This window comes from Heterodontus francisci, chromosome 4, assembly GCF_036365525.1.
Source record: "Heterodontus francisci isolate sHetFra1 chromosome 4, sHetFra1.hap1, whole genome shotgun sequence".
Classification (NCBI taxonomy): Eukaryota; Metazoa; Chordata; class Chondrichthyes; order Heterodontiformes; family Heterodontidae; genus Heterodontus; species Heterodontus francisci.
Window position 1 is genome coordinate 52,930,808 of NC_090374.1, and position 18,204 is coordinate 52,949,011.

At 44.4% G+C, this 18,204-nt stretch overlaps 1 protein-coding gene across 3 annotated transcripts in view; it reads right to left on the bottom strand.

Annotated features, from left to right (window-relative positions):
• arhgef28a (Rho guanine nucleotide exchange factor (GEF) 28a) overlaps window positions 1-18,204 on the bottom strand; it is a 564,358-nt gene that overhangs the window by 11,635 nt on the left and 534,519 nt on the right. For all 3 annotated transcript variants that reach the window (XM_068029539.1, XM_068029540.1, XM_068029543.1), the window contains one exon: window positions 2,652-2,771. In XM_068029539.1, coding sequence (XP_067885640.1) covers window positions 2,652-2,771 — 120 coding nt within the window. The remainder of the gene's footprint in view (window positions 1-2,651; window positions 2,772-18,204) is intronic.

Consider the following 18,204-nt stretch of genomic DNA (forward strand, 5'->3'; position numbering starts at 1 on the left):
AAAGAGGTGGCTGTAGAGGTAGTGGATGCAGTGGTGATCATCTTCCAAAATTCTATAGATTCTGGAGCAGTTCCTGCAGATTGGAATGTATGTATGTTCATAACCAGTGGATGTAGTCTATTTGGATCTTTCAGAAGGCTTTTGATAAGGTCCCACAAAAGAAGCTAGTAAGCAAAATTAAAGCACATGGGATTGGGGGTAATATACTGGCATGGATTGAGAATTGGTTAACAGACAGAAAACAGAGAGTAGGAATAAACGGGTCATTTTCAAGTTGGCAGGCTGTGACTAGTGGGGGACCGCAAGAATCAGTGCTTGGGCCCCAGCTATTCACAATCTATATCAATGATTTGGATGTGGGGACCAACTGTAATATTTCCAAGTTTGCTGATGACACAAAACTAGGTAGGAACGCGAGTTGTGAGAAGGATGCAAAGAGGCTTCAAGAGGATTTAGACAGGCTAAGTGAGTGGGCAAGAACATGGCAGATGGAATATAATGTGGAAAAATGTGAAGTTATCCACTTTGGTAGGAAAAACAGAAATGCAGCGTATTTCTTAAATGGTGAGAGATTGGGAAGTGTTGATGTCCAAAGGGACCTGCGTGTTCTTGTTCATAAGTCACTGAAAGTAACATGCAGGTCTTACCAACTTAATAGAATTCTTTGAGGAAGTGACAAAGTTGATTGATGAGGGAAGGGCTGTAGATGTCATATACACGGACTTCAGTAAGGCGTTTGATAAGGTTCCCCATGGTAGGCTGATGGAGAAAGTGAAGTCGCATGGGATCCAGGGTGTACTAGCTAGATGGATAAAGAACTGGCTGGGCAACAGGAGACAGAGAGTAGCAGTGGAAGGGAGTTTCTCAAAATGGAGACGTGTGACCAGTGGTGTTCCACAGGGATCCGTGCTGGGACCACTGTTGTTTGTGATATACATAAATGATTTGGAGGAAAGTATAGGTGGTCTGATTAGCAAGTTTGCAGACGACACTAAGATCGGTGGAGTAGCAGATAGTGAAGGGGACTGTCAGAGAATACAGCAGAATATAGATACATTGGAGAGTTGGGCAGAGAAATGGCAGATGGAGTTCAATCAGGGCAAATGCGAGGTGATGCATTTTGGAAGATCCAATTCAAGAGTGAACTATACAGTAAATGGAAAAGTCCTGGGGAAAATTGATGTCCAGAGAGATTTGGGTGTTCAGGTCCATTGTTCCCTGAAGGTGGCAACGCAGGTCAATAGAGTGGTCAAGAAGGCATACGGCATGCTTTCCTTCATCGGACGTGGTATTGAGTACAAGAGTTGGCAGGTCATGCTACAGTTGTATAGGACTTTGGTTCGGCCACATTTGGAATACTGCGTGCAGTTCTAGTCGCCACATTACCAAAAGGATGTGGATGCTTTGGAGAGGGTGCAGAGGAGGTTCACCAGGATGTTGCCTGGTATGGAGGGCACCAGCTATGAAGAGAGGTTGAGTAGATTAGGATTATTTTCATTAGAAAGACGGAGGTTGAGGGGGGACCTGATTGAGGTGTACAAAATCATGAGAGGTATAGACAGGGTGGATAGCAAGAAGCTTTTTCCCAGAGTGGGGGATTCAATTACTAGGGGTCACGAGTTCAAAGTGAGAGGGGAAAAGTTTAGGGGGGATATGCGTGGAAACTTCTTTACGCAGAGGGTGGTGGATGCCTGGAACGCGTTGCCAGCGGAGGTGGTAGATGCGGGCACGATAGCATCTTTTAAGATGTATCTAGACAGATACATGAATGGGCAGGAAGCAAAGAGATACAGACCCTTAGAAAATAGGCGACATGTTTAGATAGAGGATCTGGATCGGCGCAGGCTTGGAGGGCCGAAGGGCCTGTTCCTGTGCTGTAATTTTCTTTGTTCTCTTTGTTCCTTTGTTCAGGTGCAGTAAGCAATTAGGAAGGCAAATGGTATGTTGATCTTTATTGCAAGAGGATTTGAGTACAGGAGTAAAGATGTCTTGCTGAAATTGTATAGAGCCTTGGTGAGACCACACCTGGAGTACTGTGTACAGTTTTGGTCTCCTTACCTGAGGAAGGGAGTGCAACAAATGTTCACCAGACTGATTCCTGGGGATGGCAGGATTGTCCTATGAGGAGAGATTGAGGAGACGGGGCCTGTATTCTCTAGAGTTTCGAAGAATGAGAATGGATCTCATTGAAGCTCACAAAATTCTTACTTGGCTCGACAGGGTTGTTGCAGGAAGGATTTTTCACCTGGCTGGGGGGTGCGGGGGCGGGGGGTGTCTAGAACCAGGGGACACAGTCTCAGAATAAGAGGTGGACCATTAAGGACTGAGATGAGGAGGAATTTCTTCACTCAGAGGGTGGTGAATTTTGGAATTCTCTACCGCAGAGGGCTCCGGAGGCTCAGTCATTGAGTATCTTCATAACAGAGATCGATAGATATCCAGATATTAAAGATATCAGGGGATACTGGGATAGTGTGGGAAAATGGTATTGAGGTAGAAGATCAGCCGTGATCTAGTTGAATGGCAGAGCAGGCTCAAGGGCTGAATGGCCTACTCCAGCTCCTATTTCCTGTGTTTCTATGTTCCCAGGGCCACTGAAACCAAACATATCTCCCAACTGCCAGAAAAGCTTTCTAAGATGAGTTACTCACCTGAATGGAAAATCAAACTCTGATGTTCCAGTAACACATGACTTGAAGAACTACTGGCTTTATCAGCATCATCTTTTGTGTAAATAATTTCTTTTATATCGTTAAGTTGGTCACAGGAAGCTATAATCAGTAGAAGAGAAAAATGCAATATTACTTTTCTTTCAGCACACATGAAAGCAATGTCTTCCTCTATCCAGTGGTAACAAATAATATTTGTGCAATAATGGTTACACATATACGATAGATAAATGAACGATAAACTTAATACAACAGCACACACATACCTCTGTGGTACAGTTCATATGGCAATTCATTATGAACAAATTTCTTAGAATAGGAAACTCTTATGTTGTAAATGGAAAAACATGTATTTAATACATTAATTCTGCATTACCACAAGAACAAGAGATGGGTTTGGATGAAGCTGGCCCTTCAACCCATTTATTCTCAGGATTCCAGAATATCAACCCCTCCCAACTTCACTTTATAGCATTTTGCCATTTTTTAAATGAGACTGATGTGCTGGTTTCATCCCTGGCATTCCCTTCCAGTTATTAACTACCTCATATCGAAAAATACTTGCTCAAAGGTAGATTGCAAAGGTGTATATATATATATATATTCCATTAAAAAGTAGTTTCAAAATTCCATGGATAAATAAAGAAGTTAGAAACCAAGTGAAGAAGAGTGCCTCTGTGGACTATAATAAGAATGAAAACACCAAAAGAGAATATAAGAAAATAAGAGGTTTGATAGAAACAGGCCATTCGGCCCAATTGGGCTAGGGCAGCTTTTATACTCCACATGAGCTGGCTCCCAATCTAATTACCTCATCCCCCCAAAAAACCTTCTATTCCCATCTCCCTCATGTATACATTAAACCACCTCTTAAATACACCAATGCTATCTGCTTCAACCACTCCATGAGGCAGAAATTCCACATACCACTCTGTGTAAAGAAATTCCTCCTAAATTCTTTATTTGATCTGTTAATAACTATCTTACATGTATACCTCCTTGTTTTGAACTTACCACAACTGGAAACGGTTTCTCTATCCACTCTCTTGAACCCCTTCAGAATTTTAAAGACCCCTAACAGGTCACCTTTTAATCTTCTCATTACCAGAGAAAAGAACCACAGCCTGTTCAATCTATCCAATTAATCGCATCCTTTCAATTCTGATAACATCCGTGAAAATTTCTTCTGCATTTTCTTTAGTGCTTTAATATCTTTTTTGTAGTACAGAGACCAGAACTGCACACAGTAATCCGTGTGTTCCAACCAAGGTTCTATATAAATGTAACATTACCTCTCTGCTTTTGTACTTTATTCTTCGAGAAATGAACACCAATACTTTGTTTGCAGTCCTTATGGCCTTATCAACTTGTGTTGCTAATTTCAGAGATTTATGTATCTGTATATGATGAACAACTTTCCACTTGTGCCAGTCGACGAAACTTCTCATAATTCTTAATTTCCATTTTCTATTTTGCAACCATCTTTCAATCCATTCTGGTACCTGCCCCCTTATTCCAAATCATGAGCCTCTTATGTGGCACTTTATCGAGAGCCATCTAAAAGTCCATGTATACCACATCCACTACATTGCCCTGGAGGGGATGGGGAGGAGGGAGTTTTTCAGGGCGGGGTGCAAAAACAAACACGATTGGTTGCAGGGATGGTGGGAAGGGGTTGAGGGTCAAAGGGAATAAAATTCGGGAGGGAAAGTTCAGGATATGAATCAAAGTTTTTTCTGGGGGGACAGGCAATTTATATATATCTCATTGTGTGTGTGGGGGGGGGGGGGGGGGGGGAGGGTGGGAGACGGGATTCAAAGTTGTAATAAGATTTTATTTTTATTTCCCGGAGACTGGGAACTTCAAAAGTTTAAATATCACTGAAGGGCTAGAACCCCTTTAAAAATGGCACCGGCGCCTGTGCGGTGGTGCCGGACACCGTTGCTGGGGATGGAGTGGCCGCCCCCTCTACGTCAACGGGGGCAGTCGTTCTGCCCCTCCATGTAAATGAGACACTACGTGAAATATGGCGGCGGCTCAGCGGCGCACAAATCACGCGTGTGCCGCACTTTTTTTGAAGCTCAGTGAGCTTTCAAAATTCAGCCCATGCTGGACAGAACAGCTACAAAGTGTGAAAGGAAGTCAGATAGACTGGAACTGAACTTGGAAGCCGACATGACTGACTTAAGGGTCTACTGCAGAATTGGACAGCAGATAAGATGATCCTTCATCTCCCCATTATAATCGCCAGCTGGTGAAACTGAAGCTTGAATGTTGCTGAGTGAAAAGACCTTTCCAAAAAACATTATCATAGGGTCATAGGAAATAGGAGCAGGAGTAGGCCATTTGGCCCACCGAGCCTGCTCCGCCATTCAAACAGATCATGGCGGATCATCTACCTCTACGCCATTTTTCCCCATTATCCCCATATCCCTTGATAACGTTAGTATTCAGAAATCTATCAATTTCTGTTTTGAACATGCTCAATGATTGAGCTTCTACAGCCCTCTGGGGTAGAGAATTCAAAAGATTCATCACCTTCTGAGTAAGGAAATTCCTCCTCATCTCAGTCTTAAATGGCCTGCCCCTTATTCTGAGACTGTGTACCCTTGTTCTAGCCAGAAGAAACGTCCTATCCACATCTACCCTGTAAGAATTTTGTAAGTTTCAATGAGATTACCTCTCATTCTTTGAAACTCTTGCGGATATAGGCCCAGTTTCTGCAATGTCTCCTCATAAAACAATCCCACCATCCCAAGGGATTATGCAAGGAAAAAAGCAGAATTTACCCAACATGGATCCTAGCAGACTTTACTGTAGGGTATAGAGATACAGGGGGTTAACCTCCACTTGTCACTGTAACTTATGTGGAAGAACTGTGAGAACCAAAGAGAAACAGTGTAAATACCATTTATGCTATTTCTCTGGGATTCCCACTGAAGTTACAAAGGAAGAACAAGATATCACTTGCAGAAATTCATCCCCGACTCTTTCTGGAGTACAGAGAGAATGGCAGCTGAGGTTTGAATTAATTTTGATGATGGATGGAGCCTGATACAGCAGCAATATTAAGGCAGCTGCATAGAAGAACCCAGACGGACAACTGAACAGGTTACATGTTAACCCTGAAGATTATAAGGGACAAGGCACATCCATACCAAGAAAATCTGAGTGAGGGCAGGGGTTGTGGGGGTGCTAAAATAGACTTAAGCACCTCATCACTCTAGTACTCATTTCCTACATTACAACAGTGACTATACTTCAGAGGTACTTCATTGGCTGTAAAGTACTTTGAGACATCCGGTGGTCATGAAAGGCTCTATATAAATGCAAGTCTTTTTTTCTTCTTTTCTCATTAGCATATGCAAGGATCCTAATGCCTGCTTCAGGTGTCCACATTCATGTCTGTAAATCATTCAAGGTCAATATGGTGTTGAACATTTTTCAGGGATCCTTAAGGTGTAGGGCAGAGCCCTGTGAAAATATAAATGTTTCTCCTTTATCCCAACTTGTGCAACAGATGATCCATTAATCTAACATCCAGTGCTGTGTACTCATATGGTTAGCAAAAGTCCTTGATAAGGATGAAGTGGGCCCAAGAGCTAGGGGAAAGTGAGCAAGGTTGTAAGAAAGAACATCTTATCAAATTACCATCTCATTAATTTTTAGGAGGAAGCATTAACCTGGAGAAATGAATCAACAAGCAAATCTCAATTTTTCCACTTATTAACTCATGCTCCCAGAAGTCCTGATTGAGAAAGCAATAATTAACTGCATTGCAACTTTCCACATATAATGGTCAAAGTTCCATGCAATACGATTGTGTGAGAGAGTGTTTCAGAGGTTAGAGAAACAAGGCTGAATTTTCACAGTGTCGTGGAGGCAGGACCAGGAGCAAAGTTGCAAAATAGTGCATCGGGTCAGCTACCTGACGTGTTCCTGCCGCTGAGTGATCTTGCTGGAGGCGGGGTCAATGCAGCTGAGGCTACCCACCCAGTAGCGGCAGGTAGCCAAATAATGAGCCTATCGAGGGAATGTTGATGGTGACGCAGGGATTTTGCTGACAGCGGATGAGCCCCCTGCTGAGGCTGGAGCATAGCTGGCAACTGGATGCGACCTCCTGGCAGCAGGCAAGGGGGCCATTGACACTTCCACTCAATCACCCCAGCACAATCCAGTGGTATGCAATGGCCACAGGCATGGCCGCAAGCCATCCTGTGGAGGGATTCCTCCTCTACAATGATGGCCTGATGGCTGTGGCCATGAGAAATTTTTAATTTTTTTCAATGCTGCTAAGAGTGCCTCCATTTTGAGGCACCCCACCCTCAGCAGCCTCACGTTTCTCAATAGATCTGCCGGTTGGACATCCTATTGGGCCTCCCGCTTCCATAGTCTGCCCACCGTCCTTAATTGGATGGGGCTCCTAATTGGCCACCTCCAGGAAGATCACAACCGACATCCTGCCACAGTCTCTTCCAGGTTCCAGACCCGGAATTGAGGCCGATGTCGGGATCGCGACCCAACCAGGAAAGTTCAGCCCGCAGTATCTGACGTTTTGCCAGTCATTAACCTTTTAAAATTAATTTTCCTCCCTTCCCAAATGTGTTAATTCCTTAAATAAAAACAAGAAATGCTGGAAATACTCAGCAGGTCTGGCAGCATCTGTGGAGAGAGAAGCAGAGTTAACGTTTCAGGTCAGTGACCCTTCTTCAGAACATGTGTTAATTCCTAGCTGTGCTATGGTACTATGAGCACTTCATCTTAGTAGCCTCGACAGCAAGTGCCAGAATGCTCATTATCTGCAGGGTACATCAAAGCAGAGTATCAAACCTGATCCTATCTGCATCTGATGAAGATGCATACATTTCCAGCAAAGATTGCTGGATAGTTTTGATGAACAGGAACCATGGCTTATTTTCCTCTGTCTGGTCCAAGAATGCTGAAGCCAACTGTCCAATCTCTATTAAGACCCTAGGAGCCATCACCTAGCTCAGCATAGACTGAGGTTGGAACCTGGAATTTCCAGCATATAAATTGCTGAGCCATGAGAAAAACCGCTCATTGTGGACGTGGAGATTTTTACAGAATAGTGATGGAACTAACTCATTTTTGGTCTTTGGTCTTACCTCCAATAATAAAGAAAAAATGGATATGAGGAATGAGAGAATACTTGAAAAAGTCAGTTCTACAAAACTAGATATCTGCCATCATCACCAACATACACCCTAATTGTTTTTGTAGTGCGTGGGCAATTTGTTTAAGTGCTCAGGCCTTTTAAATTTTTGTGCACTGCCCCACACGCACGGTAACTTAAAGAGACAACTTGCGAGCAGTCTGCGTGGGGACATTTGGGTTGCTGGGTGCACAGCTTAGAAGGAACATTGGCTATCAATCCTTTCTTCAAAAAAAAAACAATCCTCAAACCCCTGCTGTCTTTGCAAACTACCACTCCATCTCCAACCTCCCTTTCTACTCCAGAGTCCTTGACTGCTTGTTACCTCCCAAATCCATGCCCATCTTTAGCGGAACTCCATGTTTGACTCGCTCCAATCAGGTTTCTGTCCCACCACAGTACTGAAATGGCTCTTGCCAAAGTCACAAATAACGTCCTATGTGACTGTGTCAAAGGTGAACACTCCCTCCTTGTCCTATTCAACCTGTGTGCAACCTTTTGACATGATTGTCCACACCATCCTCCTCGAAAACCTCGCCATTGTTGTCTAGCTGGGTGAGACTGCACTCGCTTGGTTCCATTTTTACCTATCCAATCGTAGCTTGAGAATCATTTGCAATGGTTTCTCTTCCCGCTCCCAGAACAGTACCTCTGGTGGCCCCCAAGGAGCTATCCTTGCCGCCACCCCCCCCCATTGAACCTATGAAGATATGAATTAGGAGCAGGAGTAGGCCACTCAGCCCCTCGAGCCTGCTCTGCCATTCAATAAGATCCCGGCTGATCTGATTGTAAACTCAACTCCATATTCCCGCCTACCCCTGATAACCTTTCACCGCCTTGCTCATCAAGAATCTATCTACCTCTGCCTTAAAAATATTTAAAGACTCTGCTTCCACTGCCTTTTGAGGAAGAGAGTTCCAAAGACTCACGATCCTCTGAAAGAAAAACATTCTTCTCATCTCTCTCTTAAATGGACGACCCCTTATTTTCAAATAGTGACCCCTAGTTCTAGATTCTCCCACAAGGGGAAAACATCCTTTTCACATCCACCCTGTCAAGACAACTCAGGATCATATATGTTTCAATCAAGTCACCTCTAACTCTTCTAAACTCCAGCAGATACAAGCCTAACCTGTCCAACCTTTCCTCATAAGACAACCCGCCCATTCCAGGAATTAGTCCAGTAAACCTTCTCTGAATTGCTTCCAACGCATTTACATCCTTCCTTAAATAAGGAGACCAATACTGAACACAGTACTCCAGATGTGGTCTCACCAATGCCCTGTATAGCTGAAGCATAACCTCCCTACTTTTGTATTCAATTCCCCTCACAACAAACAACAACATTCTATTAGCTTTCCTAATTATTTGCTGAATCTGCATATTAACCTTTTGCGATTCGTGCAGTAGGAGACCCAGATCCCTCTGCATCTCACAGCTCTAGACTATCTCACCATTTAGATAATATGCATCTTTATAATTCTTCCTGCCAAACTGGACAATTTCACATTTTCCCACATAATACTTCATTTCTCAGTTACATGCTGCCCCTTGGTATCATCTGAAAGCACAGCCTCAATTTCCACAAATTCCATACAGCAACGCACCAAGGCACCTTAGACAGCACCTTCCAAACCTGTGACCTCTACCACCTAGAAGGACAAGAGCAGCAGATGCATGGAAATACCACCACCTGCAAGTTCCCCTCCAAGGCACACACCATCTTGACTTGGAACTATATCGCCGTTCCTTCACTGTTGCTGGGTCAAAATCTTGGAATTCCCTTCCAGCAGCACTGTAGGTGTATCTACCCCACATGGACTGGTGGTTCAAGAAGGCATCTCACCACCACCTTCTCAAGGAGAATTAGGGATGGGCAATAAATGCTGGCCTAGCCAGCGACGCCCACATCCCACAAACGAATAAAAAAAAAAGTACGTTGACGACACCCACCTCTACCTCACCACCATCTCTCTCAACCCCTCCACTGTCTATAAATTGTCAGATTGCTTGACCGACATCCAGTACTGGGTGAGCAGAAATTTCATCCAATTAAATGCTGGGAAGACCGAAGCCATTGTCTTTGGTTCCCACCAGAAACTCTGATTCCTAAGCCACAGAATCCATCCTTCTCCCTGGCAACATTCTGAGGTTGAACCAGACAGTTTGCAACCACGGTGCTATATATTTGACCCCCCAAGATGAGCTTCTGACCACATCTCCATGATATCACTAAGATCAACTATTTCCACCTCTGTGGCGTTCCTAGATTCTGTCGCTTCCTCAGCTCATTTTCTGCTGAAACATTCATCCATGCCTCGGTTACCTCTAGATCTGACTAGTCCAATGTACTCCTGGCTTGCCTCCCACATTCTACCCTCCATAAACAGAAGGTCATCCAAAACTCTGTTGCCCACGTCCTAACTTGCAGCAAGTCCAGTTCATCCATCACCCCTGTGCTTGTTGACCTACAATATCTCCTGGTTAAGCAATGCTTTGATTTTAAAATGCTCATCTTTGCTTTCAAATCCCTTCATGGCCTTGCCCATCCCTATCTTTGTAATCTCCTCCAGCTCTGCAATCCTCAGATATCTGCACTCCTTCAGCTTTGGCCTCTTCAGCATCCCTGATTTTAATCGCTCTACCATTGGCCAAGAGAGTGTGGGAAAATGGCGCACTGACACGGAACACAAAAGTCCGAGTGTATCAAGCCTGTGTCCTCAGTACCTTGCTCTATGGCAGCGAGGCCTGGACAACATGTCAGCCAAGAGCGACGTCTCAATTCATTCCATCTTCACTGCCTCCGGAGAATACTTGGCATCAGGTGGCAGGACCGTATCTCCAACACAGAAGTCCTCGAGGCGGCCAACATCCCCAGCTTATGCACACTACTGAGTCAGCGGCGCTTGAGATGGCTTGGCCATGTGAGCCACATGGAAGATGGCAGGATCCCCAAAGGCACATTGTACAGCGAGCTCACCACTGGTATCAGACCCACCGGCCGTCCATGTCTCCGCTTCAAAGACGTCTGCAAACGGGACATAAAGTCCTGTGACATTGATCACAAGTCGTGGGAGTCAATTGCCAGCGTTCGCCAGAGCCATAAAGGCGGGGCTAAAGTGTGGCGAGTCGAAGAGACGTAGCAGTTGGCAGGAAAAAAGACAGAGGCGCAAGGGGAGAGCCAACTGTGTAACAGCCCCGACAAACAAATTTTTCTGCAGCACCTGTGGAAGAGCCTGTCACTCTAGAATTGGCCTTTATAGCCACTCCAGGCGCTGCTCCACGCACCACTGACCACCTCCAGGCGCTTACCCATTGTCTCTCGAGATAAGGAGGCCAAAGAAGAAGACCATTGGCAGTCATGCCTTCAGCTGCCAATTTCCTAAGCTCTGGAATTCCTTCCCTAAATTTCTCCATCTCTCTATATCAAAACCTATCTCTTTAACCAAGCTTTTGATCATCTGTTCTAATGTCTCCTTATGTAGCTCGATGTCAAATTTTGTTTTGTAATGCTCGAGTTGTTTTCCACGTTGAAGGTGTTATATGAAAACAAGTTGTTGTTATAGACTGCAGACTGCAAAAATCCTTCCTGCACACAATTTATACAGTGTGTTTATTCATAGAAATACAGAAAAATAGGAGTAGGCCATTCAGCCCTTCGAGCCTGCTCCACCATTCAATACAATCATAGCTGATCATCCAAACTCAGTACCCTGTTCCTGCTTTCTCCCCGTATTCCTTGATCCCATTAGCCCTAAGAACTATAGCTAACTCTTTCTTGAATATATTTAATGATTTAGCCTCAGCTGCTTTCCATGGTAGAGAATTCCACAGGCTCACCATTCTCTGGGTGAAGAAATCTCCCCTCATCTCAGTCCTAAAGGGCTTACCCCTTATCCTTAGACTGTGACCCCTGGTCCTGGACTCCCCCGCCATCAGGAACATCCTTCCTGCATCTAGTCTGTCCAGTCCTGTTAGAATTTTGTAGGTTTCTATGAGATCCCCTCTCATTTTTCGAAACTCTGGTGAATACAAGCCTAATCGACTCAATTTCTCTTCATCCGTCAGTCCTGCCAGCCCAGGAATCAGTCTAGTCAACCTTCGCTGCACTCCCTCCATAGCAAGAACATTCTTCCTCAGATAAGGAGACCAAAACTGCATATAATACTCAAGGTGTGGTCTCACCAAGGCCTTGTATAATTGCAGCAAGACATCCCTGCTCCTGTACTTGAATCCTCTCGCTATGAAGGCCAACATACCATTTCCCTTCTTGACTGCCTGCTGCACCTGCATGCTTACTTTCAGCGACTGGTGCACAAGGACACCCAGGTCTCGCTGCACCTCCCCCTTTCCCAATCTATCGCCATTCAGATAATAATCTGCCTTTCTGTTTTTGCCACCAAAGTGGATCCCTCACATTTATCCACATTATACTGCATCTGCCATGTATGTGCCCACTCACTCAACCTGTCCAAATCACATTGGAGCTTCTCTGCATCCTCGTCACAGCTTACACTCCCACACAGCTTTGTGTCATCTGAAAACTTGGATAAATTACATTTAATTCCCTCATCTATATCAATCATATATATTTTGAATAGCTGGGATCCTAGCACTGATCCCTGCGGTACCCCACTAGTCACTGCCTGCCACTCAGAAAAAGACCCGTTTATTCCTACTCTTTGTTTCCTGTCTGCCAGCCAGTTCTCTAACAATGTCAGTACATTACCCCCAATTCCATGTGCTTTAATTTTGCATGCTAATCTCTTATGTGGGACCTTATCGAAAGCATTCTGAAAGTCCAAAGACACCACATCTACTGGTTCCCCCTTATCTATTCTACTAGTTACATCCTCAAAAAATTCCAGTAGATTTGTCAAGCATGATTTCCCTTTCATAAATCCATGTTGACTTTGTCCGATCCTGTCACTGTTTTCCAAATGCTCTGCTATTACATCTTTTATAATGGACTCTAGCATTTTCCCCACTACTGATGTCTGGCTAACCGGTCTATAATTCCGTTTTCTCTATACCTCCTTTTTTAAATAGTGGGGTTACATTAGCTACCCTCCAATTCGTTGGAACTGTTCCAGAGTCTATAGCATTTTGAAAAATGACCAGAAATGCATCTACTATTTCTAGGGCCACATTCTTAAGCACTCTGGGATGTAGATTATCAGGCCCTGGGGATTTATCGGCCTTCAATCCTGTCAATTTTCCGAACACCATTTCCCCACTAATACTGATTTCATACAGTTCCTCCTTGCACCAACTTGCGCCTCATACCTCCATAGTTTTCTTTATTTAGATTCAGGACCCTAGTCTCAGAATCAACTCTCTCACCCTCCATCTTAATGAAGAATTCTATCATATTATGGTCGCTCTTCCCCAAGGGACCCCACACAACAAGACTGTTAACTAATCCTTTCTCATTACACAATATCCAGTCTAGGATGGCCTGTTCTCTAGTTGGTTCCTCACGTATTGGTCCAAAAAACCATTACGTATGCACTCCAGGAATTCCTCCTCTACAGTAATATTGCTAATTTGGTTTGCCCAATCTATATGTCGATTAATCACCCATAATTACAGTTGTACCCATATTGCATGCATCTCTAATTTCCTGTTTAATGCCATCCTCTACATCACCACTGCTGTTTGGGGGTCTATATACAACCCCCACTGTTTTCTGCCCCTTGGTGCTTCTTAGCTCCACCCATACAGATTCCACATCAGGATTCTCTGAGCTCATATCCTTCTTCACTATTGTATTGAGTTCCTCTTTTACTAATAACACTACTCCACTTCCTTTCCCTTTTTGTCTGTCCTTCCTAAATATTGAATACCCTTGGATGTTCAGTTCCCATCCTTGGTCACCCTGCAGCCATGTCTCTGTAATCGCAACTATATCGTATCCATTTACATCTATTTGCGCGGTTAATTCGCCTACCTTATTGCGAATACTCTGTGCATTGAGACACAATGCCTTTCGGCTTGTCTTTTTAACATTTTTAGTCATCTTAGCATTATTTCCCACTATGGTCCTATTTGTTTCTTGCCCTTGATTTCTATGCCTTTTTGTTTCCTGTCTTTCCTTTCTATCCTTGTTTCCTCCCCCTCAGTCTCTCCGCTCAGGTTCCCATCCCCCTGCCATTCTAATTTAAATCGTCTCCAACAGCACTAGCAAACGCCCCTGCAAGGACACTGGTTCCAGTCCTGCCTGGGTGTAACCCGTCCCGCTTGCATAGGTCCCACCTTCCCCAGAACCGGTCCCTATGTCCCAAGAATCTAAATCCCTCCCTCCTGCACCATTTCTCCAGCCACACATTCATCTGGTCTATTCTCCTGTTCCTATACTAACTAACACATGGCACAAGTAACCCAGAGATTACTACCTTTGAGGTCCTGCTTTTTAATTTAGCTCTGAACTCCTTAAATTCATCTTGCAGGACCTCATCCCTTTTTTTACTTATGTCGTTGGTGCCAACATGTACCACGACCACTGGCTGTTCACCCTCCCCCTTCAGAATATCCTGTAGCCGCTCCGAGACAGCCTTGACCCTAGCACCAGGGAGGCAACATACCATCTTGGAGTCTCGTTTGCAGCCACAGGAACACCTGTCTGTTCCCCTTACAATTGAATCTCCTATCACTATTGCTTCCCAGTCTTTTTCCCCCCATCCTGTGCAGCAGAGCCATCCGTGGTGCCACGAACTTGGCTGTTGCCGCTTTCCCCTGGGAGGCCATCCCCCCCAACAGTATTCAAAGTGATACATCTGTTTGAGAGGGGGATGGCCACAGGGGACACCTGCACTACTACTGCCTGCGCCTACTACTCTGCCTGGTGGTCACCCATCCCTTTTCTGCCTGTGCAACCATTACCTGTGCTGTGACCAACTTGCTAAATGTGCTATCCATGACGTCCTCAGCATCGTGGATGTTCCACAGTAAATCCATTCGCAGCTCCAGCTGTGCAATGCGGTCAGCCAGTAGCTGCAGCTGGATACACTTGCTGCACACATGGTCGCCAGGGACACTGGAAGTGTCCCTGATTTCCCACATCGCGCAGGAGGAGCATGCCATGGGGCTGAGCTCTCCTGCCATGACTTACCCTTAGATTAAGCTCCTTAGTTACTCCCTTTAATTTAGAGTACTATTTACGCTAGGGACCTTATTCCACTCCAAACACTACCTACTACAATCTTTACTTTTACTTCAGCTATTGAAAGTAGTAGAAAAGGGTATTCAATTGACGTTTGAAGAATAAAATCTACTGTGTTGGATATTTTATTTGATAGAAAGTCCCAAAGTAGGATTTTGAGGCTTCAAATCATTGTCTGCCCAAGGCATTTAAGTGGGTCTTGACTGGTTGTTTCAAAGGCAACATCATGATTTTTGTCTCGTTTTGTCTCATCTATCAACACCTCAGCTATTAATTCCTCTTGTTTTGTGCTACTAGTTTGCTGATCAAAATATCAATTTCATTTTATCCCTTGAAAGAAGTTGATTTCATTAGGTGAGGCACCAGGCAGGAATACGGTCCTTTCAACATCTAGCCTCACACCATATTTGATTTGGCCATGTGAGCCACGTGGAAGATGGCAGGATCCCCAAAGATACATTGTACAGCGAGCTCGCCACTGGTATCAGACCCACCGGCCGTCCATGTCTCCGCTTTAAAGACGTCTGCAAACGCAACATGAAATCCTGTGACATTGATCACAAGTCGTGGGAGTCAGTTGCCAGCGTTCGCCAGAGCTGGCGGGCAGCCATAAAGACGGGGCTGAAGTGTGGCGAGTCGAAGAGACTTAGTAGTTGGCAGGAAAAAAGACAGAGGCAAAAGGGGACAGCCAACTGTGTAACAGCCCCGACAAACAAATTTCTCTGCAGCACCTGTGGAAGAGCCTGTCACTCTAGAATTGGCCTTTATAGCCACTCCAGGCGCTGCTTCACAAACCACTGACCACCTCCAGGCGCTTATCCATTGTCTCTCGAGATAAGGAGGCCAAAGAAGAAGTCTAGATCAGGGCAATTATGTGCAAATTCATAATAGATGAGAATTTACAGAAGCTGAAGAACAAATAGTCCAGATTTTATTTATTGATTAGATTTCAGTGTGAAAAGCTGAACTTGGTTGACAGTGGAGTTGTCCAGGGCTACAAAGCACGAAAGCCTAACTAGGCTGATATAAATTGCTAATATAAATCTCCTGCTGATTTCATATGGTCGTAAAGGCTCATTACATATAGCAGGCAGGTCATTTAACATCCACTAGTACATCAAGTGGTTTAGGATAGTTAGATATAAAGCTAGCAGGTCATCTTAACCGACTGAATGCAACTTCTATGGAAATAAAAACGTAAGGGTCATTTTACTCAAGAGCAAGATACTGCAGATGCTGAAAAACTGAAATATAAATATAAAATGCTCAAAATACTCAGCAAGTCAGGAGGCAGTTGTGCAAAGAGAAACCTTGGCTAGAATTTTCCTGGCCCCTTCTAGGTGCGGGGGAGGGGATGCTGGGAAAACAGGGGAAAACCTTGTCGAGACAGCTCCCCAAAGTGGTCCCTCTCTGGGCGAGTTTCCTAGAGGGAGATGTCAGTGGAATCAGGAACCCGCTAGCCATTGGCGGTCAGGCAATTAAGATAATTAAGGCCACAAAGAACTGTGAATTTTAGTGAGGGAGGCAGGTTTGCCAGCATCGCATAGCTCCCTGCTGTCTCTGAAGCCTAGCAACACTTTGGAGGTGGCTTCATGGGTGGAGGTCGTAGCGCATATAGGATCAGAAACACTGTATGTGGTACATCCGCAGCTGAATGCATTCATGTGGAGGCATTCCCCTCCATACTGACGTCTCTGAAAATTCTGGGCCTTCATTTCTCATATGCCGATTGGACCCTTTCGTGAGTGCCTCCATTTTGAGGCGCCTTCTCTCTCTCTCCCTGAGCAGTGCTCACCTGTTCCAATGGGGCTGCCAGCTGGGCTCTCTAGTGTCTGTGTGCTGCCCATCATCCTGAATTGGATGGCAATTGCAAAGGGAGCCTGTTAATTGGCTGCCTCCTGTAATATTGCGCAAGTGGGAAGAATGCTGACACGGACAGGTTGGACCAGGAAATGTTCCAGATGCTCAAGATTTTTATAAGACCGGAATATTCCTGCCCTTGGGGGGAGAAATTCATTTGCATAGCGGCTACGCAGACGTATGTCAATTGCCCGGTAGCAGGCAGCACCACGGGCCACTACCTGCATGACCCACACGGCATTCTCCAGTGTTACCATTAAAATTCCAACAGCTTTGCAACCTTTGCTGTTCAGAAGTTTCATAACTTGTTTAGTTTTTGTTTTCCCGTAGGTGGCCAAAATTGGCTTTTTCCTCTCCTTGTCAGCTCATTTCGAGAAGTAATTTTCCAGTTCCTGGATATTAAGAGAGAGTTCTTCTAGTGCAGCCCAAATGCAGTGCTACGCAAACAAATTTTGACCCCCTCATGTTTGAATCTACTTTAACATTTGGAAAAAAAGCCTCATGTCTTAACTTTATGAAAATGATTGCTAAAAAAGCACGAATAGAACACTTTTCACGACCACCAGACGTCTCAAAGTGCTTTACAGCCAATGAAATACTTTTGAAAATGTAGTCACGGTTGTAATGTAGGAATTTGGAAACTAAAATGGCTTGAAGTGCACCAGTTTGCAATGAGTGACCGAACTTGAGATTTATTTTCCCACATCATTTCAAAATATGCAGTGCAAGCACGTAGTATTGAGGTGGAGAGTAACTGATTGCATTAGGTGTTTTGATTGGCTTGATGGGGGTGTATCTATCTAATATGCAAACTGCAATCAAAGTGACAATTATTACCTATATTCCTTAACATAAATAACCTAGTTCTATGAGAGCTTTCAACAACCTCAGCAGAAGTGCATGGAAAATCCAAATTTTTAACTCTTCAAAGCCAAAGGTTAGATTTCCTCAATCTGCACCTTATTTTGACAGACGACTTCTCACAAATTTGGTATAGCGGACATCGATGATCGATAGCTAGACAGGCCATTGGAACAGATAAAGAAGAAAGGACCTGTGATTAAATAGTACCTTGTCATGTCTCTTCTGATTTTCCAAAGTGTTTTATATGCAATGAATTACTTTGCAGCATTACATAGGTCAACATGCCAGCCATTTTTTTTTACAAAGCGCAGTTCCACGAACAGCAATGAGACGAATGACCAATGAATCTGCATTGTGATTTTGGCTGAGGAAAAAGGCTGTCCAGAAAACTAGGACAATTCTTTACTCTTCTTTGAAATACTCCCTGGGATCTTTGAATGTCCACTGTGCTGTTAGGGAGGAGGTTCCAGGATTTT